This window comes from Acinonyx jubatus, chromosome D1, assembly GCF_027475565.1.
Source record: "Acinonyx jubatus isolate Ajub_Pintada_27869175 chromosome D1, VMU_Ajub_asm_v1.0, whole genome shotgun sequence".
NCBI classification, from domain to species: domain Eukaryota; kingdom Metazoa; phylum Chordata; class Mammalia; order Carnivora; family Felidae; genus Acinonyx; species Acinonyx jubatus.
In genome coordinates, this window is record NC_069390.1 from 75823230 (window position 1) to 75849336 (window position 26107).

Here is a 26107-nt window from a genome sequence, read left to right on the forward strand (position 1 = left end):
ATCCTTTACTGAAATATCCATTTGTATTTCTTGCCTGTTTTAATTGTTTTTGTTTGTTTGCTATTAGGTTTTGAGAGTTCTGCGTTTTGATACAAGTCACATATCAGATATGTAGTTTGCAGATATATTCTCCCAGTCTATAGCTTTTCTTTCTTCCTCTTAAACTGTTTCACAGAGCTGCTTTTTGTTTCACTGAAATCCAGTTAATTGATTTTTGCTTTCTCTGGATCATACTTCTGTCAGGTCTAAGAACTCTTTGCCAGGACCAACATCCTATACATTTTCACTTATGTCTCATATATATTTTATGGTTTTATGTTTTATGTCTAAATTTATGATCCACTTGAAATGATTTTTGTATACAGTATGAGGCTTGTTAGGTCAAGGTTTATTTTTTTATTCTGTTCCATTGATGTGTATGTTTACTTCTTTGCCAGTACCATTTTGCCTCGATTACGTTGATTACTGTGGCTTTATGTATAGTAAGTCTTAACATCAGGAAGAGTGATTCTTTGTCCATTCTTCTTTCTCAAAATTGTTTTAGCTCCTCTAGTTCCTTTTCTCTTTATATGAATTTTAGAATAAACTTTTCTCTATCTACAAAAAAAAAAAAAAAAAGTCTTGCTAGAATTTTTATTGGAATTGTATTTTATTTACAGATCAGTTTAGGAGAATTGACATTCTTGTCATGTCAAGTCTTCCAGACCATGAGTACAGTGTAGCTTTTTTTATTTAGATCTTTGATTTCTTTCATCAGTGTTTTGTGGGTTTTGGCATATTGGTCCCATATCTGCTTTATTATATACTCACATATTTTTTTTTTGAGTTGTATTTAGTTTTAATTTAGTTTCTATGTGATCATTGCTCGTATAGTAAGTTTTTGTATGTTGATTTTACATTTTGTGATTTCATTGAATTCCTTATTAGTCCTAGGGATTATTTTTTTAGATTGGTTAGAATTTCTATGTAGAGAGGCATGTCATCCTGTAAATAGGGACAGTTTTATTTTTTTAATTTGCATGCCTTTTATTTCCTTTTTTGCCTTACTGCACTGGCTAGGATTTCCAGTATTACTTTAAGCAAAAGTGAAGAGAGTGGACATTCTTGTCTTTTTCCTGATCTTAGTGGCAGAGAACATTCAGTCTCACCAGTAAATGCAATGTTAGCTGTAGGTTCTTTGTCAATGCTCTTCACCAACTGGTGGAAATTTCCCTCTGTTTCTGCTTTTTTGAGTACCTGATTGGGTGTTGGATTATTTTATATGCTTTTCTTTATTAGATGGAATGGTTATGTGATTTTTCTTTTTTACTGTTGATATGCTAGACTACACTGCTTTTTTTTCTTTTTAATAATTGAATTAAATAATTGACTAGTTCAATTCAGTTATTCCTGGAATAAACTCACTTGGATAGGGTATACATACTTCTTTGTATATAATGCTGGATTCAATTTGCTACCTGGCAGTAGAGACTAGGGTAAAGAGTATCTGTTAGCACAGTGGCTTCCAAACCTGACTGGTCAGAATCACCTGGCAAAATTAAAAATACACATTTCCAAGCCCTGACCCACACTGATTGAGTTTGGAGTGCTGCCTGGGGATCTGCATTGTAAACAAGCTGTCTAGATGATGCTTATGGAGCCAAGTTAGTCCAGCCATCTTTTTGTAAATTAAAATAGCATATTGAGATTATTGTTTCATATTAAAAACGAAACCAGAAATTTTGAGAGGGCTACCAGCTTTTCCCTATTGTTGTTTATGTTATGTTTTCCTATTACGTTTATGTAAACTTAGATCCCCCTACTATTTGAGGATAGAGAAATGAATGCAGTGACAGTCCTTACCACCTGGAAGCACATATGCTATTTAACAGGTGAAATAGACATGGAAACATGATTATAGTGTATTGTGATAAATTCACTGAGAGAGAGAAATGCTCTGGGTGATCTGAGAATGGACTACTTAATTGGACCAATTCATTACCTGGAGGTTTTAGGGAAGTCTTTAAAAGTTACATATTTGAACTGTGTTTTAAAGAATGGTAAAATGGTGCCACACAGAAGAAATGGCATGTGCAAATACAGTTTATGGAAATAATACAGAGAAATTAGGGGATGATAGGACAAAAGGCCAGGGAGTATAAGTTTTAGCTCAATGATAGTAGACCCTTTGTCTATGCTAAGGAGTTTGGACATTAGCATTAGTGGGCTTAAACATCAAAGGATTTCAAATAGGAGAACAAACTGATACTACTATTAGCATATTATTTTAGGAAGATAGCTGATAGCCTTATTGAATTAGAAACTGAGGAGAGCCATGCCAATTGCGATCTTCTTCCTATAGCTAGTGGAGATGGTTGCATAAACCGAGGAATGACAGTAGGGTGGAGAGTAAGAGGTGGATTGGAGGTATTTCAGAAGTTAAGTCCATGGGACTTGGTAATTGGATTTACTCTAGGAAGTTTATATCATAGGCTTTTTATGGGTAGAGATCTTTTTATTCAGGGAATAAACAAGAAAACAGATTTAGACGATGTGGCTTCAATTAATTCTCATTTTTCTTCAGTCCACCAGTCCTAGCCATGCTGTGGTAGCCAATGTTCAGCATGTCTTGCATCTGATGAAGCAACATACTAAAGCCTTGTGCAATGATCGAGTGGTCAACAGTGTTCCTTTGGCAAAGCAAGTTTCTTCACGAAATGGTAAAAGTAAGAAGGTGTCCGTAACGCCTCCCTCCTCCAGCAGCATTAATGAAGAGTTGTCAGAAGTCTTACAGACTTTACAAGATGAATTTGGGCAAATGAGCTTGTGAGTTTTAGTTTTTGTTTTTTAAATTATATTTAGTTGTAAAACTTTGTTTTAAGTTCTTGGTGACTTCATTAATCGTATTGTTAATTTATTCTATTCAGCAAGTATCAGAGCACAGTTCTTGGAGCAACCACTGAGCGATTTACTAGGACCTTAACAAATGCAACTGTTCTGGGGGAAATCTCTCCCGTTTTGAATAGTGTTAAATGTTTTGAAGACCAAGGTTCACACTTCAGTTTTATTTCCTTGTTTGGGAGCTTGATACACATTGAGTTTAGTTAAACTTGAATAGGTTAGGATGTATTTGAGGAACAAGATCCTTCCTTTCTTTCTGGGCTTTCCTTTCTATGTGTGTAATATTGTAGGAGGTGGAATAAAAATAATTAAGCCTTTGAAATTAAGAACTGCTTTTACATTTACCTCCAGTGCCTTTCTTGAACCTTTAAACCATCTTGTTGCTCTGTTTAAAAAATGGAGTCATTTTTAATGCACAGAGCAGTGGTCCCATGGTGAGTGGGACATGGTGGCCCTAACCATGAAACAGGAAGCTTTATCAAGCCCTACTTTTGTTTTTTATGTAGTGATCACCAGCAGCTTGCGAAACTTATCCAAGAATCCCCAACTGTGGAACTGAAAGACAACTTAGAGTGTGAGCTGGAGGCGTTAGTGGGAAGGATGGAGGCCAAAGCTAACCAAATAACTAAAGTTCGAAAATACCAAGCCCAGGTAACTTCATTTCCCTTTCCTTGTTTCTAATGATTATAAAACAAGAACAAGGCAGAACCAAAAAACCCTTTTCCCCAAATACATTGATTGATGACATTCAAGTGTATCATAGATAGGGAGCTACAGGAAGTATTTCTTTAGGAATCGGAGTTCAGTGGGCTAAGAAGGAAGACACCATCTTGTAATCTGTGAGAGTAGATTTTATCATCTAAGACACCTTTTGAATATTGAATATATTTAATATTTTTACCTTTATAAGAACAACCTTTGACTTCTGTGATGAATTTAAATGGTTCCACATTTTCCGAAGTCTTTTAAAAAACACCTGGAAATTCTTGATTTCAAAAGGAGTAAGTAGATATAAATATGTGAAAAAAAATCTTTATGTTGCTAATTAAGTTAGTAGAGCAGCCATTTATTTAATATCTACTAAGTGCAGTGGGGAGGCATACTCCCGAATTTTCATCTGGAGAGATACATAATGATTCGTGTCAGAGATTATTGGGACCACTGGGAGTGGGCTGGACACAGGGCAGAGGGGCCGAGAACATCTCGGCCGCCTGAAGCTCTTCTCGATCAGAGGTTGTGAATGAGTGTAGGTGGGGAAAAGCGAACAGATCTGAGGTAGGTCTTGGAAGTAGAGTGATCAGGGCAACTTGCTGCTGAGTGTCGAGGGAGAGGATGGTGGTACCCCTGATGGAAATGGAGAAGGCTGGGAACAGAACAGGTATGCCTGACGTTTACTAATGGATTGCTCTATAATAGGCACAGTGTTAAGTGCTTGTGAATATGTCATCTTACTTAATTTTCGTAGAAGACTTGTGAACTGGGCGTACTGTTTTACAGATAAGGAAGCTGGGTTGAGTGTCCTGGGAGGTAGGCGTATCCTCAAGTGAAATTAAGTAACTTCTGTGTGAGGACATACCAGCTCACTGGTGAATGGCAGAGCTGGAATGCAAACGTGGTTCCTCTGAACTCCAAAACCTGGGCTTTTAAGCATTTTTTGTAAAGTTCACATTAAAAAAAAGAATAAATAGGAGCAAATGATCGCTGTAGGAGTAATGGTCTAATTTGTTTCTTATACATCAGGCTCAACCTTATTCTCTCTAACGGAATACCAACCTAGCAGCAGCTTAAAGTAAAAGTAAAGCTCTGTAAAAATAAGTAAATATAAGCTATTTTAAGTTATTCTAAAGTAGTGAAATAACAAAAACCTTTTGTTAGTATTAATACATTACCATTACATCTCTTCATCCATCTGGAACATGTTCCGTTACCTCCTCAGACTAGTTTCTAGAACACCTTTCTTTTGTTTTCTGTAAGACCTTCCCCAGACCCTCTTGTTTCTTACTCGCTCTGTTCTGCACTTTGGCCACACGCTGCCTTACCTTCTGAAACAGCATCAGTATTGATGTGTTTACTTCCATTCACTCGTTTGTATGTAGCTTTCTGTTTTTAAGCACTTAGCGTCAAATCACTAGTACCAGAGATTTTTGAAGACTTTATAAAAAAAGAAATACACTCAGAATGTATTATTGGCATTTTAGCTTGTATGAGAATTAAAAATACCAGTTGCCAGAAGAGGACATTTACATTGAATCCTCCTTTTTCCCTGCCTTGGTTACTTGCTGTAGCTGGAGAAACACAAGATAGAGAAGCAGAAGAGGGACTTGAGGACCCCCAGAAAGACTCTTGATGAAGAAGGAAACAGCAGCAGTCGTTCTTCTGGAATCACGGGGACCACAAATAAGAAGGACGTTGCCAAACCGAGACCTGGCGAAAAAAGCAGGAAAAATCTTCAGTTGTTGAAGGACATGCAAACCATACAGAGTTCATTACAAAGCAATAGTTTGTGTTGGGATTACTGACTGGTACCAGGTCATAAATTCTATTCAGATAATCTGTACCTCAGAAATCAGATTTTGGCAATTTACCCTCCAGGTCTCATACTCTTATGTTGGAATTAATGAATAGCAGGTGTTAAGGGGCCCAAGCTTCATTACACAGGCGTCCTGTGTTACGCATCATGACTAAATGTTAAACCACCTAAATGGAAACCAGGGGAGTTTTAAAGGCTAGGAAGCCACACACTCTGCATCTTTGTTTGAGATGAATTTGCTGTACTGAAATACTGCACTTTGTAAACAGATTACCAATTTTTTACTTGTGGGTGTGATTTTTAAAATAATTCCTTAGATATCTAAGTAAAATTAGGTTTAAATTATCAAAATAGGAGGCTGTCCCATAGGCAATGTTTGCTTAAAAAGTCTCATTTTTAATCTTCCCCTGGCATGAATCGCCCATTTCTCCTTTCCAATACATCCATTAAATATACTTTGTTTTGACTATGGATACAGGTTTTCTATGTGTAAGTATTTATACGAATTTAAGAGGATTGGTTTGTTTCACTTTTTGACATTTTGAACACTGATCAATATTAAATACACTTCTATTGATATAATCCATCATTAAAAATTTTTGAAAGACCCAAGCATTCATTGTCAGTTAACTGCAAAAATTATAAAGCATTTTTTAAAGTATAAACGAATTATTAATGAAGTAAATGAGGTTTCTGAGTGAAGAAAAGAGGAAGTGTTGTATAGCATATGCATATGTTGTTTTTAAATAATACCTGTTTGTAATCATGGTATTCAGTTCAAAGCATTGTGGTTTTTAATCTTAAAAACTCAGAGAAGAGCTCCTGGGACCTGTTATCGGTGTATAGTATGAGTGCAGTATTAACTGTACATGTGCCATTGTCATTGTGTTAATAATGTAAATCATAATTTTGAATAGATCAAGACATGTTAGCTTTTTATAAATTTGCCACTGAAGTCAATAAAGCAGCTTTATTAAGGAAACACTGAAATTTTCCTTAACAGCCTGTTAGCGAAGGCTATATTTGTTGTAATCTCTCCAAAAAAATGCATTTCTAAATAGGACATTAACATATTACGAGAAACAATAAGAATATATGCTATTATATAATTTATTTGCCTATCTCATGCTCACATAGAAACTAAACCCGACAAGATTGAACTGTCTCAAGGCCTAAAGAGTCCTAATGAACACATTAACCAGGTGTTAAAGAGATTTCGTTTTTATGCCTCCCCTGGGATCGAAATGGCGTTCTGGGCTTTTATCTGGGTAACCAGCATGAAATGCAGTGCCTCTCTGGGCACTAAGCGTATTAGGCCTCTTAATTGAGTTAATTTTTCACAGAGTTCTTGATTTAGGGTCCTTTAATTTGGAGCTATTTGTGAGTGTTCTGAAATTGTATGTAAACCTTTGCTTGAGTGTGCGGTTTTGTATCTTCATTGAATTCACAACAGTGAGTCCACAGACCCAAGGCAATCACTGCTCTGGTGATATGGAAAACATTTGTTGTGTCTCAACCACCATTTCAAACTATTAAACTTTTGTTATCTCTGTGTTTGAATTTCAGGTCATTAAATTGTAGGAGACTCATTTTGCATTGTAGTGGCTCTATGTCCTAATTAGAAGCTTAATGGTGTTAAAACCCACCCCATCCCTTGGGTAAGAGTCAAACTAAAATATCCACGCCAGCCTTTAATACGCTCAGGTGAGAAGTGAAAATAAGAAAATGCCAATGCCGCTTCAGTTTCCTTATCTGAGAGTTTATAGCAGAGGAGTACGTGGTCACACATCTACTTTTGTTGTAAGGGCACTGTTGAAATGCATTTCAAATACAAGTGTCCTCTGTGTGTAAGATGCCAATCTGGATACCAGGCTAGGTAAGAAAGGTATGCTTACAGGTAGGTGGTAGACATCTGAATTACGTCAACACCGTGTGGTTAACGCAGTGGTGATAACATGGACACCGCGCTGTTGGGGACACAGAGGAAGGGGGCAGGTATGGCAGAGAGGAGTGATGAACAGGGGGTGACATCCTGGAGGGAGCAGTGATTGCTCAACTCTGGAGAACTGGAATTAGCCAGAAGGAAGAACAGTTCCAAGTCAACAGGAGAAAAGAAAAGTGTAGAGGCCAGAATCTGCAGTTGACACGGGAGAGTTGTGACCAGCTGAGTGGTACTTGTACATAAAAGTTGAGGTGTGCAGGTGAGAGTAGAAGGGGAAGCCAACAAGTTACACGAGGCTAAAGAGCTTAGACATAACCACATAGGTCTCTGTTTTTTATAGCCCCAATGATAAAGGAACCAAGGGCACCTGCACATCCAGTAAGTAGTCTGTCAACTCGAAGTTCTGTTGGTGTGGATAAATATATAAAAAATGCTAACACTCTCCTCCCCTGCTTCCACACCCCCCCTCCATGAATTGTGCTTTTTTCCAAGCTTTGTTAGAAACTTTTTTTAATGATTTAAATAATTTCTACACCCAGTGGGCTCAAACTCACAACTCTGAAATCAAGTCATAGGCTCTGCTGACTTACTCAGCCAGGTGCCTCAGAAATCTTTTTAATGTGTAAGGGGGTGTGTGTGTGTGTGTGTGTGTGTGTGTGTGTTTGAGTAAATTGGACATAAAACTGTAAATTTAAGATCTACAATGTGTGACTTGGATACATTTACATATTGTGATATGACTTCCATTGTGGTATTTCACATTACATACTTAGAGTTAACATTGTTGTCTATATTCCTTATACTGTGCATTAGATCTCTCTGTCTTTTTAATACTACTTGTTGCAGCTTTATATCCTTAAACAGCATCAGTCTTATCCTCTTCTCCCATCCCTGGTAACTACCTCCTCTCCTGGTGATTGCTATTTTACTCTTTCTTACAAGTTTGACTCTTCCACATATAAGTGATATCATAGAGTATTCATCTTTGACTTCTCTCAGTGTGATGTGTTCAAGTTCCATCCACTTTGTTGCAAATGGCAGGATGTCCTCCTTTCTAATGGCTGAATAATACTCCATTGTGTACCTATAGCACATCTTTTTTTATCCATTCATCCTCTGATGGGCATAGGTTGTTTCTGAATCTTGGTTATTGTTAATGATACTGTTGTAAACATGGGAACACATACATCTCTTTGAAAGTCTGTTTTCATTTCCTTTGGATATATACCCAGGAGTGGAATTGCTGGATCATAAGTACATCTACTTTTAATTTTCTGAGGATATTCCATATTGTTTTTCATAGTGGTTGGACCAATTTGCATGCCCACCCACAGTGTATAAGGATTCCCTTTTCACCACATCCTTGCCAGCACCTGTTGTCTCTTCTTGATATTAGCCCTTCTAAGAGGTGTGAGAGGAGAACTTAGGGTTTTGCCCTGCATTTCCCTGATTAGTAATGTTGAGCATCTTCATGTGCCAGTTTGCCATTTTGATATCCTCTTTGGAAAAAAATGTCTATTTCGTTTTTCCTGCCTAACTTTTAATCAGATTGTTTGAATGTCGTATGAATTCTTTATATATTTTGGATATTAACCCTTCATCTGATAAGTAGTGTGCAAATATTTCTCCCGTTCTGTAGGTTCTTTATTGCTTGTGTGTAAGCTTCTGAGTTTGATGTAGTCCCATTTGTTAATTTTTCCTTTTGTTTGTGCTTTGGCATCGTGTCAAAAATCATTGAGACCAACATCGAGGAGCTTCCTCCTGTGTCTCCTAGGAATTCTGTGGTATCTGGTCTTACGTTTAAGTGTTTGGTACATTGTGAGTTAATTTTGTGAGTGGTATGACATAGGGGTCCAATTTCATTGTCCTCTGCATGTATTTCTCCAGTTTTCCCAGCACCACTTGTTAGAGAGACTGTCCTTTCCCCATTAGGTGTTCTTGGCTCCCTTGTCAAGTATTAGTTGATTATATATGCCAGGGTTTAATTCTGGCCTCTATTCTGTTCTATTTATTAGTCTGTGTCTCTTTTTGTGCCAGTACCATACTGTTTTATTACTCTGGCTTTGCAGTATACAAGTGACCCTTGAACAACATGAATTTGAATTCATGTGTGGGTCCGCTTACACATGAAATTTGTGTGGGTCCCATGTGTGGGTCCGCTTACACATGAAATTTGTACAATATTGTAAATGTATTTCCCTTATGATGTTCTTAACATTTTTTTTCTTTCCGGCTTACTTTAAGAATACACGCTATATATAATACATATACAAAATATGTGTTTTTCAGCTCTTTGTTATTGGTAAGCCGTCTAGTCAACAGTAGGCTATTAGTAGTTAAGTACTGGGGGAGTAAGAAGTTATACTAGGATTTTAAACTGTATGAGGGCGTCTGTACCCCTAACTGCTCGATTGTTCAAGGATGCCTCTGGCACTGGTCTTTTTCTTGGGATTACTCTGGGCATTTGGGGTTGTTAGTGATTCCACAAAAATTTTTGGATTGTTCTATTTCTGTGAGGAATGCCTTTCATATTTTGATGGGTATTGTGTTGAATCTGTAGATGGCTTTTGGTAGCATGAACATTGTAACAACATCTTCCAGTCCATGAACACAGGGTGTCTTTCCATTTGTCTTTGATTTCTTTCAGCAAAGTCATACAGTTTTCATCGTACAGATCTTTCACTTCCTTGTTTAAATTTATTCCTTAGTATTTTATAGTTTCTTATGCTATTGTGAATGGTGAGAGTTTATTTTTTGAATGTTTCATTAGTGTAAAGGAATGCAACTGATTTTGTGTCCTGCAACTCTCCTGAAATTGATTAGTTCCAACAGTTTTTTGTTTGACTCAGAGTTTTCTACATATAAAAGCATTTCACCAGCAGATTGAGACGATTTTACTTCTTTGCCTATCTGGATACCTTTCATTCCTTTGTGTAGCTAGTAATTCTAATAGTGTTTTGAAAAGAATTAAGAGTGGACATCCTTGTCTTATTCCAATGTTAGGAGAAAAACTTTCAATTTTTCTCCAGTGAGTAGAACGTTAGCTCTGGATTTGTCGTGTATGGTTTTTTATTATGAATGGCTGTTGTATTTTGTCATGTTTTTTGTGTCTATTGAAATGATTGTGTGGTTTTTTATCTTTCATTTTATTGGTAAGTATTACATTTATTGATTTGTATATGTTAAACCATCCTTGCATCTTTTGCATTTTTTTTAGATCTTATTTATTTATGTATTTATTTATTGAGAGAGAGACAGACAGACAGACAAAGCAGGGGAGAGGGAGAGAGAGAGATTCCCAAACGGGCTCTGCACTGCCAATGCATAGCCGGACGTGGGGTCTGAACCCATGAATCATGAGATCAAGACCTGAGCCAAAAATGAAGAGTCGGATGCTTAACCGACTGAGCCACCCAGGCACCCCTATTATTTCCTTCCTTCTGGTTTGTTCTTTGTCGAATTTCTTGAGGTATAAAGTTTGATTATTTGAGATCTAGGTTCTTAACATCTGTGTTTTACTATAAACTCTTTCCCATTTCTTCTTTGACCTATTTGTTGTTCAGAAGTATGTTATTTAATTTCCACATATTTATAGATCTTCTCATTTCTTCCTTATTGATTTCCAGTTTCATACCATTGTGTGGTCAGAAAAGATAATCGGTATGATTTCAATCTAAATTTGCTAAGATTTGTTTTGTGTCCTATCATACGATCTGTCCTGGAAAATGTTCATGTGAACTTGAGAACAATTTCTCAAGTATTCTGCTTGTTTGGTGAATTGTTCTGTGTATGTCTAATAAGTTTATTTGCTCTAAAGTATCGTTCAATTCCAGTGTTTGCCTTGTTGATTTTCTGTCTGGATGATCTTCACTTTGGTGCTAGTGGGGTATTGAAGTCCCCTATTATTTTATTATCTCTTTCTCCCTTAAGAATTGTATTTGCTCAATATGTGTTGGTGGTCAGGTAATTTATGATTGCTATATTTTTGTGATGTTTGGACCTCTTTATCTAATGACCTTTGTCAGTTTTACCATTTTTAGCTTGATGTCTGTCTTGTGTAAGAAGATGTCCACTTTCCTTTGGTATCACTTGCTTTGAATATCCTCTTCCATCCTTTCACCTTGAGCCTGTGTATTTGTTTAGAGCTGAAATGAGTGTACTGTAGTGAGCATATGGTTAGGTCTTTTTTTTTTTTTTTACCCATCCGGCCACTCTGTGCCTTTTGATGGGTGAATTCAATCCATTTTACATGTAGGGTGATTATTGATATGTGAGGACTTGCTACTGCCATTTTATCTTTTGCCTTCTAGTTATTTTCTCTCTCCGTTGTTTCTTTTTCCTTTTTTTTCTGTCTTTTGTAAGCTGGTGTTTGTCCTTGTTTTTTTGCTCAGTCTTTTGTTTTGTTTTGTTTTGGGTCTCTGGTCTAGATTTTGCCTTGTGGTTACCAGGAGATTTATGCAAAATATCTCATAGATAAAAGCGTCATTTTATACTGATAAAAATTTATCTTCATTTACTTAATTTCATCTTTTTATTCCTTCCCTTTTATACTTTTCACAAATTATTCTGTGGATTGTTAAATGTTAATAGCTGTTGTTATTTTTAATGCTCTTTCTTTTAAGCTTTATACTGTAATTATTTTATAGTCGAAAATAGTTATTTCTGTCTGTTGATGCCCTTTTCATTGTTTCAGCTTGAAGAGCTACTTCCAACTTTTCAGGCGGTGTTAGTGGTGGTGAATTCTCACATTTTTTTGGTTTGGGAAATCTTCCTGTAGCTTTTATATCTGGATAACTTTGCCACTTAGAGTATTCTTGCCTGGCAGTTTTTAAGTTGTTTGAATGTCATTCCATTCTCTCCTGGCCTGTAGAATTTGTGCTGAGAAATCTGATAGCCTCCTGGTGTGGGTTCCTTTGTTACTTTTCTCCCCCTGGCTTTTTATCATTAACTTTTGACAGTTTCATTATAATGTGCCTTGGAGAAGGTCAGTTAGCTTTGTATTCTTGCGTTATCCAGTTCCTTCCCCAGGTTTAGGAAGTTCTCAACCATTCTTTCTATAAACTCTCTGCCTCCTCTCTCGTCTTTCTGGTCTACCCTTTAAGCTTATGTTGGCTTTTCTAATGGAGTCTGATAGTTGTTTTAGGGTATGTTCATGTTTTAAATATACTAGTTCTCTCCTCTTCCACCTGAATCATTTCTAAATTCCTGTCTTGTGGCTTATTCTCTCTTCCATCCGATCTTGCTCCATTTTCAATGCTTTCTAATGCATTCTTCATCTCATTTTGTCTTTTTGGTTGTTTTTTAGAATTTTCAGTCTCTTTGGTAAAGTACTCCTTATGTTCATTAATTTTATTCCTAAGCTCAGTGGATTGCCTTTCTGCATTTTCTTGTAGGCTAGAATTTTGGATTCGTTATTAGATTGCAGTATTCCATGTCTTTGGGTGCACCTGCTGGGGAATTGTCACCGTCTTTTTGTGATACTGTATTATCATGATTTTTCATAGTATTTGATGAAATGTGCCTGTGCTGCCACATTTTAAGTAGCAACACCTTTCTTATTTAGGTAAGGCTTTGTTTGTTCACTTTGATTTTTAAATAGTAAAACAGGTTGACAATTAGAAAACTTTGATTTGTTTTCCAGAAGGTGGTGCTATAGCACAAGTTTTGGGGTTTCCATAGTGGAAGTGACTAAGTTGGAAGTGTGTATTAAAAAGATGGCATTTAAAAACGACTGGAAACAGAGTGGGGGGAGGTGTGTGCTTAGTTAGCACTTGGGGCTTTAGGCATGTTCACAGCCTGCTAGGGCAATCCCAGACTGAGGGATTCCCAGAGGTTCGTGGATGGACCTCTTGATGGAGTCCCAGGACATATGGGAGAAAACACGTCCCTTCAGCAATCTTTGCCTTTTTAATTTCCTTCTACCTAGTCACGGAGGTCTCTCTTCAGAAATCTGGGTGTTCCTGAAAGGCAAGCGAACCCCTCCAGCTGCAGCCCATGCAGCTGAGCAGACTTTCACGCACCCCCTTTTCCACCGCCTTTGCTAGAGAGGTGGCTACTCACTGCCACTGCAACAAAGCCCCTGGCTCCATAGCCTCCTTGGACTTCAGGTGCATAGATGGATGTCCTGGTGTCATAGGCAGAGGCACTTATATTCGGTCACGGATGTCCAATTAGTTGTAAGTTGAGGGGGAGAGAAAGGAATGTCTCATGCCATTGTGATGCTGACATCACCACCAATGGATTATCTAAAATTTGCTCCACTTTGGAGGCTCCTGCAGAAGAGGAAAGGAAGCCCCTGGCAGGTTTAAAAATGATAAGTGATTTGCATTTAGATTGCTCTGGCCTTTGAATGGAATTTAAAGTGGATGTGAGAGTACTGAGACTGCAAGTTTGAAATTCTTGATCTCTTCAGTCATCTGTATTCTTTTATGTAGTATCAGACCAAGATGACAAAGGCTTAAATAAGCAAATAGGCAGAATGGGCAGGAAAGAATAAATCTGTAAAATATGTGGAATAGAAAAGTTAGCTTTGATAGGCTGGCCACTTAAATACCATTACTAATTTTCTTAAAACCAATATCACATAAAGACTAAATCATTTTGGTACTGATTTTGCTAATATTGGATGTACTGAGAGAAATTCTAGTTCCTCACTGCAAGACGCAAGAACAGGGGCTAAGATTCAGACTATGGTGAATCAGAAAGTGAAAGAATACTGCATATTTGAGTACTGATTTGGGTATTAGAAGCAAAATGGGTTCAAACTGAATATTTCAGTTTGGAACCGGTGCTGAGAGACCCCTTTGTTCAAAAACTAGCCAAATAACATTTCTGCAAAAGAAACTTCAGGCAAACAGAATAAGGACAAAGTTTAAAAGTCAGCTGAAGTTTTCTTTTAATGAAAGACCCAAGAAGAAGCTCCTTTGTTACAATACATAACATATGGCTCTTAGGATATCAGGGAGTCAAATGTTTACACCAGTGCTGAACTGTTACTGGCAGGTGAACAGTGAAGCAGTATTTCCTTTACTGGCATTGAGACTGTAATATGTTTTGACATGCAGTAAGCTCTTTGGTAGACTTAATCTTTCAGTGGAATTACAGAATTTGCAAAGTAAAGTAGTAAAATAATTTCATGTAAAATTTGAGCGTAGTACTTCTCACCCGTAAGCTATTTATACAGACTTCAGGGGAAAAAAGTCAATCCTAGTAAACTTATAAAATATTGCCTCACAACTTACCAATTAACTTCTATATTCAGACACACACACAAAAATGTAAATGAAATAAAGTGATAATGAACTTGTAAAATATGTTCCATTATTTTTCTAGTAGTTGGGCAATGGAAAGTAATCCGAAGGGCATATGATTCTTTGAAATCCTGGACGGCTACTGCTTTCTCTTCTCCATCCCGCTCCCCCCACCCAAGCACCTCTCTAAGGCATCATTTTGGAACGGCTACCTAACACATCTTAAGTACGTGAATAACAACAGCAATAGTTTTCAACTACTACTAACATCATAATGTCCTCAAGACTTTGCCATACCATATGTGAAGCGTGTGGGTGCAGAAAGGTGACCAAAGTAAATCACTCTACTACAAAAAAAGAAAAACCCATGATGGGGAAAGGTGTATCCAATGATTTTGAACTTTCGTGACATCGAGGCTCAATATATATAATGCCACAGAATTTCAGTGTTGGTTTGGTGTGAAAACTGATGCTCCTTCCCTCTGTCCAGTGAGTTCTCTTCCATCAAGAGGTATATTTCTGGAGTGGTTTGTAGTTTGATTTTAAAATCAAACTTGTTCGCACTGTGGATCCGGTATGGAAGCATCTTAATATTCTTTGGGTGACTTAGGAGATTAGTGTCGTAATCACGTAATTACATATGGGGTTATTTCACTTATGCCACCTGCACTGCTACAGTTCCAAACCCATCCTGGAGAGATTCACAATAAATAAAGCAACTGAATTTCTCTCACAGGTGGGTTCTAACTTCAGAAGACTTTATGCTCCTAAAGCTGCCACTGGGATCCAGAGTTCATGGCAACGACGGCCCCTCTCGAACGGTCCTTTCACACGACAGTTTGGACGGGAGTGACGCACTGTGCAGGAGAACTGGCTCTCTCAGAGGATGAGGTTGATCGGTTGGAAATCTCTCTCTGTAGTTCCTCTACTTTCTTCTGGAGCTCCGCTCGTTTAGCAAGAAGCTCTTTGTATCTGTGGTGAATGGGCTCCTACAAGAGAAAAACATTGTCAAATCATTCAGCCAGGCAATCGTAAGCGAACCCGAGTCAGATCATTCCAGTACATAGGTCTTTCCCTGAATGCTGCAGGCTGCACGTTCTCAGCTGTGGGGCCACGCCCACCTTTCCAGCATATGGGTGAGAATTAGCTGGACCCTGACAACACCACTCTTTCCCGGTGCCCCCAACTGTTTCCACAGAATACCCTGAAACGGGCACTTACTAATACAACAGAGAAGTAACAAGAAAACCTACAGGCCAAAATTCAAGATCTCCTGTCATTTAGTTGTAGGGTTTCAGTCTTTTAAGCAGTTCTAAGTAGTATGTATATATTCCGTAACCTGCTTCAAAACGGACCAGAATTGTGTCAGGCTTTTTTCCTAAAGCCATTTCCTCAAACCTATTAAAATGGCCCAGAAGATATCCAGTCCAGCACACTCATTTTACAGAGGAGGGAAGAAAAGACAAGTGTCTCCTCCAAGACCATATGAGCAAGCTCGGTAAGAGTCAAGTATACTGATGACCCACCCGCACTCCCCCATGTAGGGCTTTTTCTACTACCTGATTATTAACAGGAAAAAGGCAGGTTTTAAATATACCTAATTTTTCTAGTTGCTTTGAAGTTGACAAAGCTAACGGATACAGCTGAATGGATGAAAACCCCCACTGACTATATTAAGAGCATATATACCTGCGGCTTCATCCGTGGATTCCACCTGACATAATATCCCACCCAGAGCTCTAGGTGGCGCATGCTGGCTACTGGATAAAGGACATGATTGGAATAGCTCCCATAGAGAGGATTAGTGAAGTCTTCCAGCTGGCTGTTTATGTAAGACCACAGTGACACCGTCCTTTTAGGAAGATTCTGTAAGAAGGAAATATAGGTAATTTTGATTATTAAAATCTCTCTAGAGGGAGAGAACAGGGACACTTTAGTGAGAAGCCCTGCTTACATTAAAATCAGAGGGTACTGGGAAACCCTGCAATTCATGAGAAAGTGCCCCATACCAGCAATTCCACTCTTAGGTACATACCGAGAGAACAGAATCACAGGCACACAAAACCCTGGACACAGACGTCCAAATCCACACTATTCACTATAACAGCCAATGGGAAGAGACAATCCAAAGTCCATCAACTGATGAATGGATAGAAATGTGGCACATTTATATGATGGAATAATATTTGGCCATGACAAGGAATAAAGTATTGCTACCTACTACACACTGAACCTTGAAAACACACTAAGTGAAAGATGCCAGACACAGAGGCCTCATTGTGAATGAGTCCATTTATATGATGTATCCAGAAGAGGCAAGTCCAGAGATCAGGGTGTGCCAGGGACTAGGAGAAGAGACTGAGGAGTACCTACAAACGGGTACAGGGTTCCTTTTCAATGTTCTCAAGTCAGTGATGCTGATACTTGTACGACTCAGTAGATGTTCTGAAAAGTACTTAAATTTTAATTTTATGGACTACAAATTATCTCCCCCAAAAAAGTTTCTTGTTCAAAAATCAAGATAGAGTTAAATTCTATTCAAGGCTCCCAAGAGAGGAGAAGGATCTCTGGAACCTAGGTATTTTTAACTAGCTAACATTTGGTAAGTTCTTGAGTGGTCCCCATGCACGGGAATACTGACTGCATGCTGGACACTGAAGATTCGGTGTGCTAAAATTTTTAATATCCGTCTTCAAGGAGCTTACGGTCTACTACATGGCAGTCACTGTAGTGCTTTGTAGTTTATTTTAGTTAACTCTCACACAATAGTATTTTCCTAATTTGCCGAAGCAGAAATTAACCTGCCCAGGGTTACACAGTAAGGGAGAGATCCAAGATCTCAACCCAGGCAGCCCGGCTCCAGAGCAAGCACTCTGCCACGATGCTTTAGAGAAGAGCATGAATAAACTCGTTTACAACCACATTTTTAGAGTGAAGTGATGCAGAAGGAGACACCAAGATGATTTGGAATTTCATACACAGGACAGACGTATTTTGAGGAAGTCAGAAGTAAAATCTGAAATGTAATCCTCACACAGCTTCCTCTAAAGAATCCCAACCACTTAACAGTGATTATCTCTGGTGAAGCGGGGCAACATACACTTTCTACATAGTATCTCTTCAGTGTCTGGATGTTTTACAGTATTGTTTTACAATTAAAAAAAAACAAAACAAAACAAAACCTGAGATGGCTCATATGTATGCAGAAGGCATCTGGGGATTTGAGCTGTCCGTTCATTCCTATGTATATTTTTTGCTAACAGCATTTTTCTGTACCTGCTTGGAAGGATTTCCATCCTGTAGGGACTAACGAGTAGCACTGGTGCTCCGAAGATTACACGTAACTTCAGTTCAGACACTACTTTTACCCATAAACTCACCTGACAGCTAGCTGGTACCTTCCGCCTTGTAACAGAGGTACTTGAAAACTAAATCAGGTTCAGATATATGGACCTTACAACATGTGAAAGAAAATATGGCCAAAGACATCATCCCAAAGAACTGTTAAGTTGAAATCTATCAGACAATACACCCTCGTCTAGGAAACATCACACATACTGGGAGTACAGGGGGGAGGGTCATGGCTCATATTTTACCTCTTTTCCTCTCTGCTGTTCGCTGTTACAGAGGAATGTTCCAAATAAACAGCTATATAGATGGTCCAAAATGGTGATGAGAAAATATTCATTGAATTCAAATGCTGTAGGAAACTGCAAATTGAATATCATAAACAAAAATAAAAGTAGCACATTTTTTTCAAGCATATTCATCCCCACATATGGGTAGATAATTTGTAACACTTCCTAAAATTAGGTAAAACAATATTCAGAACTAGATATTTCTAATCCATTATGGCATTATCTGCTTTACCACTTTACTACTTTTCTGAGATTTCTCCCCAAATCTCCCTTTTCTTGTGTGTGAATGGTCTGACCTTGGTGTTTCTGTATCCCCTGGGTCTGTTATTCCTAAACTTGTGGAGTAATGAATTTTGACTTAGGCAATTTTGGCAGCTCTAAACATCTAAACATATTTTTCCATTACAATTACTTGGGGTGGGGGGTGGGGGCGCCTGGGTGGCTCAGTCAGTTGGGCACCCGACTTCGGCTCAGGTCATGATGTTGCAGTTCACGAGTTCAAGTCCCGCATCTGGCTCTATACTGACAGCTCAGAGCCTGGAGTCTGCTTTGGATTCTGTGTCTCCCTCTCTCTCTGCTCCTTCCCTGCTTATGCTCTGTCTCTCAGAAATAAACATTAAAAAGAAAATTTTTTTAATAAAAAAATTTTTTAAATAAAAACGAAATTACTAGGGGAGCTGGGTGGCTCAGTCGGTTAAGCATCCAACTTCAGCTCAGATCATGATCTCGCAGTTTGTGAATTCGAGCCCCATGTAGGCTCTGTGCTAACAGCTCGGAGTCTGGAGCCTGCTTTGGATTCTGTGTCTCCCTCTCCTTCTCCCTCTGCCCCTGCCCCGCTCATGCCTCTGTCTGTCTCTCTCAAAAGTAAATAAACATTAAAAAAATTTTTTTAAATAAGCATATTTTTCCATTAAAATTACTTAAAATAGGATTTTATTTTGCTAGAGTTACCTAGCCTATTCATTTCTTTACCTCTACCGTTCTTAGCAATGTATAGATGAGCTTCTGGGTAAGTATATCGCCATGACTTAACTACTTGTGCAAAATGAGGGAGGAAACCTCTTGGGTTATTATTGATTCTTCTGGCTGAAGTGCTAATGGATCAAACTGTCAAGTTTTATTGCTATCTCCAAATGATATTCTTTAACTTACCGAGAAATCTTACAAGAATTTCCATTTTACATGAAATGTAGGATAATCATTGACCAAATCTCCCAATTCTGGATGGCTTAAAAGAAAGATGGAAGAATGACTTTCCTAGATAAGTTACCTGTCTTGTCATTTGCCAGACACAGTCAATAAACTGAAGAAAAACAGGTGATCGGTCTGCGTCTGCGTGGTTCTTATCTCCATGGCCAAGTCTCTGAAGGAGAAAGAGCAAAATGAAATACTGTATGAGCTTTGTGGGACTTTTCTTTTTCATGGAAATAATTTTATTTTCCAATAAAAGTAATACTGGCTCAATATTCTTTAAGGTTCAAACTCTTTTAAAAAGAGTCACAGCAAGGAAAATAGAAATCACTCATAATTTTACCAGATAGAAGTCTCTATTACCATTATGACGTACAAACTGCCAGATTATTTTCTGACATGCTTGTCACAGGAATACAACATTGTTTAATAAATGAGACCCAAATCTAAACAGTTAGTAACAGAGACAGCAGCAGTCAGATCTCAGAACCTGATGTTTTGTCCCAGAGACTGAATATTCCCTAAATATTAACAGTCACTTGTACAAAAGCCTCAGGAAGCAACCTCCTCCTTTAACACTTTTGGCCAGTGTGTGACACTCTGCCGTATCTTAGGTCTCATCTGTCTTTATCAAGAAGAATCACGTTAACACAAACTTTCGAAAACCTTTAAAGAATGCTTGACATCTACCTTCCAAGCATGTACTCACCTGCTTTCTGTTGTTTTTTTTTTTTCCCTCTCTTCTAAGGACCTTTGCCCTAGATGACTGAAACAGACTCTCTATACTCCAAAGCAGGGATTCTAAAAATATGGTCCATAGATTTCTAGGGCTCACGTGGGGGCTGGGGAACTCTACGAGGTCCAAACTATTTTCATAATGATACTAAGACATTATTTGCCTCTTTCAGTGCATTGACATTGGTACTAATGGTGCAAAAGCGATGAAGGATAAAACTTCAGGGACTTTAGGGGAAATGAAGCAAGGCACTGCGCTCAAGCTGCACTAGCAGTGTTATATTCCGCCTTGCCACACACTTGCCGTTAAGTGAAAGGGGGAAAAAGCCAGTTTCCCTGATGAAGCAGTAAAAATTAAGTTTATTGAGTCTCTCCCCTTGGGGCGCCTGGGTGGCTCAATTGGTTGAGCGTCCGACTTCGGCTCAGGTCATGATCTCACGGTTCACGAGTTCGGGCCCTGCATCAGGCTCTGTGCTGACAGCTTAGGACCTGGAGCCTGCTTCGGATTCTGTGTCTCCCTCTCTCTCTGCCCTCCCCTGCTTGTGCTCTGTCTCTCTCTCTGTCAAAAATAAATAAACATTAAAATTTTTTTTTAAAAAATCTCTCCCCTTAAGGACAGTTGTTTTGTTTTGTTTTGTTTTTTTAACATCCTGTGTAACAAAGTGGAAAATACGCATGATGTTCTTCTAGTGTAAACTGAAGTTGATGATACAAACACTACTTTTTCATGGAATGTCATTTTAACTTGAAGGAACAACTAATATATGAACTATGGTTATTAAGACTTGAATATCCCACAGACATTTATTTTAAATGTACAAAATGAATGCGTCATTTCAAGAAAAACGATGACAAAATTCAAGCTTTGAGCGCAAATTAGATTTGTGGGAAACTACCTGCCACAATAAGTTTAATACTATACAAACTTTGCTGATAAAGTCATTGGTGATATTAACAAATGGGATATTATGATATTATGTAATGAAATTCATTAACATTGGAAGAGCTGGGTAAGTCAGTAAGCCAGTACTTTCCAAAGAACCAATACATGATGTTACAGAATCACGCATGGGTAAAAGAAAAAATGTATTCCAAGTACAAGACAGACCAATGGAATTTAATGGAACCAACAGTGAAAACCTCATGGATTTAGTTTTGGACTCCACATGTAATGTGTACAAGGATCATAGAAGAAATTAGCATTTGTTAAATTTTGGCATAGTATTAAAGAATATCCAGGGGCGCCTGGGTGGCTCTGTAGGTTAAGCACTGACAGCGCAGAGCCTGCTTGGGATTCTTTCTCTACCTGTCTCTCTGCCCCTCCCCTGCTCTCGTGCACGCATGTGCTCTCACTCGAAATAAACATTAAAAAAAAAAAAAAAAAAGAATATCCACAATTCCCTATAAAAATCTATGAGGACACTCTCTGATTCTCAACCTACATATCTCTGTGTGGTTTTCCTCAAAAGTCAGATTTTCCTCACTGCCTTCAAGCAACAGCAACATTGCAGAAAACTGAATGCTGAAGTAGTTGTGAAATTCAGCCATCTTCTAATAAGCCAGACCTGAAGGAAATTTGCAAAAAATGTAAAACAATGCCACTCTTTGCAATAAAGTATTTTGTTGTTGTTTCGGAAAATATAGTTAGTTTTCTTTAAAATGTTATTTAGGTTGGGAGCACCTGGCTGGCTCAGTCCGTGGAGTCTGTATCTTGGTCTCAGGGTTGTGAGTCGAGCCCCATATGGGGTGTAGAGAGTGAAAATAAAGTAATAAATAAATAAATAAATAAATAAATAAATAAATTAAAATCATCTAGGATAACATATAGTAGTACCATGGTTTGATGTTTGTGTACCCCAAAATTCATGCTGAAATCATAATGCCCAATGTAATGGCAGGAGTCATTTGTCCGGGAGCTCCTAGTCACAAGGGTAGAACTCCAGTAAGTGGGATTAGCACTCTTATCAAAAGCCCCCAGGAATGCCTGGGTGGCTCAGTCGGTTGAATGTCTGACTTGATTTTGGCTCCAGTCGTGACCTCATAGTTGGTTCGTGGGATCAAGCCCATGTTGAGCTCTGTGCTTTCAGTGCAGAGCCTGCTTGGGATTCTCTGTCACTGTCTCTGTCTCTGTCTCTGTCTCTCTCTCTCTCAAAATAAGTAAATTTTAAATGGTTAAGCAATCTGCCTTTGGCTCAGGTCATGATCTCACAGTTCACGAGTTCGAGCCCTGCATCAGGCTCTCTGCCATCAGTGCAGGGCCTGCTCCGGATCCTCTGTCCCCCTCTCTCTCTGCCCTTCCCCACCTCGTGCATGCATGTACACATGTCCACACACACTCTCTCTCAAAAACAATTAAAAAAAAAAAACTTAAAAAAAAAAGACCCCACAGAGGTTCCTAGCTCTCTTTACCATGTGAGGTCACCGTGAGAGGCTGACAATCTACAACCTAGAATAGAACCTTCAATGGAACCAAACTATGCTGGCACCCTGGTCTTGGATTTCTAGCCTTCAAGAATGTGAGAAATAAATTTCTGTTGAAATTTACAACCCACCCAGTTTGTGGTATTATGTTACAGAAGCCCAAGCAGACTAAGACAATTTATCATTTCTGTAATTAATATTTAAACATTTTTTAAAAATTTAATTTCTATAATGGCAGCAAATATTGGTAGGTATAAACCATATATGCAAAGTTCTTAGGAGTCATCAATAACTGTTAACAATGGAAAGAGGTCCTGAAATTGAAAAGTTTTAGAAGCATCACCCTACATTAACAAGGTGTGCGTATCCTCTTTACCAGCTGTCCCTTAATTGTCAAATTCTGCTTTCAGAAAAACTATGGGCAAAAAATGGAGTAGGAATCCAGAGTTAGCAATTTAGGAATCCACAGAAAATTCCAACAGTCTGAAATGTTTACTATTTTGGTCACATTTATATGAACATGGGCAGCTTTGGCTGATTAAAACTTCATTCTTTAGGGGCGCCTGGGTGGCTCAGTCGGTTGAGCGTCTGACTTCAGCTCAGGTCATGATCTCACAGTCCATGAGTTCGAGCCCCGCGTCGGGCTCTGTGCTGACAGCTCAGAGCCTGGAGCCTGCTTCCAATTCTGTGTCTCCCTCTCTCTCTGCCCCTAACCCACTCATGATCTGTCTCTCTCTGTCTCAAAAATAAATAAAAACATTAAAAAAAAAAAAAACACTTCATTCTTTGAAGTAAGAGGGGTTTTTTTTCCCCATGTTTTTTTTCATGGTAAGTATATTTTAGAGAAAACTGAAAAATGTAAGCCATCTGAAAAGATACTCCAGATGCCCAATTTTATTTAACAGTTCAAGTTCAAAAGAGCAGACTACCCTTAAATGTCTGTTTCTTTCAAGTTACAGGTCAATCTTGAACAACACAGGCTGAACAGCACAGGTTCACTGACGTGGATTTTTTTTATAGTACTGTAAGTATATTTTCTCTTCCTTACAATTTTCTTCATAACATTTTCTTTTCTCTAGCTTACTTTCAGAAAACAGTATATAATACCTACAACATACAAAAAAAATGTGTTGATTGATTACATTATCAGGAAGGCTCCCTTCCGGTCAACCATAGGCTATATGAGGAGTTAAGTTTTGGGGAAGAATCAACAGTTATATGTGGATTTTTGACTGCACCCCAACCCCTGCACTGTGCATTGTGCAAGGGTCATCTGTATTTATAAACACTGCTGGCACACCCTGGTAACCACAGAATAGTAAAAGTTAACATTAGAGACAGTGTCTGGGCAAACATCTTTCAGAAAGTCTTTCATCTAATCTAGAAAATGCTGCCAGGAACTAAGCTCTCAGTGGCTTCAACACCTCTGACAATCTAACTCTCCTCTCCGTGATTCTCTAACTCCTCCCACCCCCTTAAACTCCAATCTTGCCAAACTCCATCCCACCTAGACTTTTCCCCACCTTGTTTCCCTTTTTTGGGAAAATATTCCTACTGCTCACTCTCTAAGTTCTATGATTACAACTAACACAGATAAGCAATACAAGAGAACCCAAGGCCTACCAGGTTACTGTTCCCAACTTTTCGGATTGCAAATTTAGTCTTTAACAGAAACACAGCTAAAAACCACTTGAATGTTTATTTAATTAACAGGTACAGGAATTGAATCCAAAGTATCATGTAACAGAAAAGCAAATGTGAAAGCTTAGTATCCTTTGAAAGGGCTATAATAACCCCATTCCTCTGCTTCGGGAACTGTGATTAGTTCTGGGTACCACACTTGAAGTAAGGCATGATCAAAGTCCAGAGGACAACTTGAGTGAAGAGGGGATTAAGATGGGAAAAAATTGAGGAAAAAAAAAAAAATGAATGTTTAGCCAGAAGAATTGAAGTTTATGCATGAAGTGGGCAGACAGCTATTTCCAAATACTTGAAGGGCTATCTTATTTGGATAAGCAGTTATATTTGTTCTTGTCTTCAAAGGGGAACGTAAGAGAATGGGAAGGAAATTTTAGTTCACTATGAGGAAGAACTTTCTAGTGGGTATACTTTCTACAGTGAGACCAGATAGCCTGAGGAAGAGACTGCTGATTTCTGGAGGTGTTAATGAAGAAACTAAATAATCATTTCATGGGGATACCACAGAAGACATTCAACAATGAATGTCTGGCCTCTGAGGTCTTGCCAACTCAGATCTGAAACCAACAAAAACATCAAAATAAATGTGGAGGCATACAGAGGGCACAAAAATTTGTCATTTCCATAAAACTAACTATAATACTCTCCATATATATGGTCATTATAGTGTTAGTACTTGAAGAAGGATAATCAAAAAGCTGTTTTATTCCCAACTCTGAGTGAAAGTTTTATTTTTTTCTCTGATACTTCTTTTGGTCCCAGCCTGATTTTTTTTTTTTTTAAGACCCTGTTTCTGCGTGAGCACTGCTACTTTGAAGTATTCTTAAATTAAGAATAATAATTAGGGGCGCCTGGGTGGCTCAGTTAAGTGTCTGACTTTGGCTCAGGTCATGATCTCGCCGTTCCCAAGTTCAAGCCCCACTTGCTTCAGATTCTGTGTCTCCCTCTCTCTCTGTCCTCCCTGCTCACACTGTCTCTGTCTCTCTCTCAAAAATAAGCATTAAAAAAATTTTTTTTAAAGAATAATAATTAAACAATTCTTGGCTTCTTTTACATCTACAGGAGAGATTAGAAGTGCCTTGTAATTCCATAACCATTCATGCCAAACCGAACTGCATTTAATGGCAGAGACACCTTGTGGAAGTCAACGCATGGCATCTAATGTTTCCCCTCGTAGTGATCACAGAAGGGACCGAGCCAGACACCAGACTACACAGCCAAGAGAGGACATCCTAATGCTTTCCAAAACTAACAAGGGTCCCTCTAGAAGTTTATCCGTTTAGTATAAAGGGGTAAGTTTTAGATGAGTATCTAATGAATAAAAGGCATTGTTTTCACACGCCATATGAGAAATGCCTGTGATACACAGATCGAGTCAGGGTTCTTTACTCACAAGCTGAAATCGATGTCCAAAGCTTAGCCATTCTTTTTCCACAAGGACTTCAAAGCCTCGGATGCTTCGATAGTAGCCATCTAACATGAGCATGGCAAGGGAAGTTAGCTGAGCTGTTCGGTCCCATCCGTCGCTGCAGTGCACAACCACAGACGTCTTTCCTGACTCTACTTTGTCAGCGATCCTAAGAGCCCCTGCAAGAATAAGCTGCAAAACAGATTTTTTTTAATGAAATTTTTAACAAAGTAAGTACTTCCTTCTTTAAAATTAACTAACACAGTTTTATTATGGATGATTATCTCAATAATATGTGGAGAAAAAACACCAGTCCCTTCCTAAAAAGAATTCTTGTAAGTGGAAGAATATCTATAACATTTTGCCTTTAGAACTAGAAAAACGTCATATATGCAGGCTATTAATCTGCACAAT

The 26107-nt window shown here is 38.3% G+C and overlaps 2 protein-coding genes across 5 annotated transcripts in view; one reads left to right on the plus strand and one right to left on the minus strand.

Annotated features, from left to right (window-relative positions):
• CEP57 (centrosomal protein 57) overlaps positions 1-6999 on the plus strand; it is a 41114-nt gene extending 34115 nt beyond the window's left edge. Inside the window, exons 9-11 of the mRNA XM_015067442.3 lie at positions 2564-2805; positions 3387-3531; positions 5166-6999. Of these exons, the coding sequence (XP_014922928.2) occupies positions 2564-2805; positions 3387-3531; positions 5166-5399 (621 nt within the window). The 3' untranslated portion in view covers positions 5400-6999. The remainder of the gene's footprint in view (positions 1-2563; positions 2806-3386; positions 3532-5165) is intronic.
• Positions 7000-14229: 7230 nt separating this feature from the next.
• Positions 14230-26107, minus strand: part of MTMR2 (myotubularin related protein 2) — a 115727-nt gene continuing 103849 nt past the window's right edge. For all 4 annotated transcript variants that reach the window (XM_015067445.3, XM_053203832.1, XM_053203833.1 and 1 more), the window contains 5 exons: positions 25679-25885; positions 19511-19603; positions 18199-18312; positions 16292-16468; positions 14230-15591 (listed from right to left, as the gene is read on the minus strand). In XM_015067445.3, the coding sequence (XP_014922931.1) occupies positions 15430-15591; positions 16292-16468; positions 18199-18312; positions 19511-19603; positions 25679-25885 (753 nt within the window). In that variant the 3' untranslated portion in view covers positions 14230-15429. The remainder of the gene's footprint in view (positions 15592-16291; positions 16469-18198; positions 18313-19510; positions 19604-25678; positions 25886-26107) is intronic.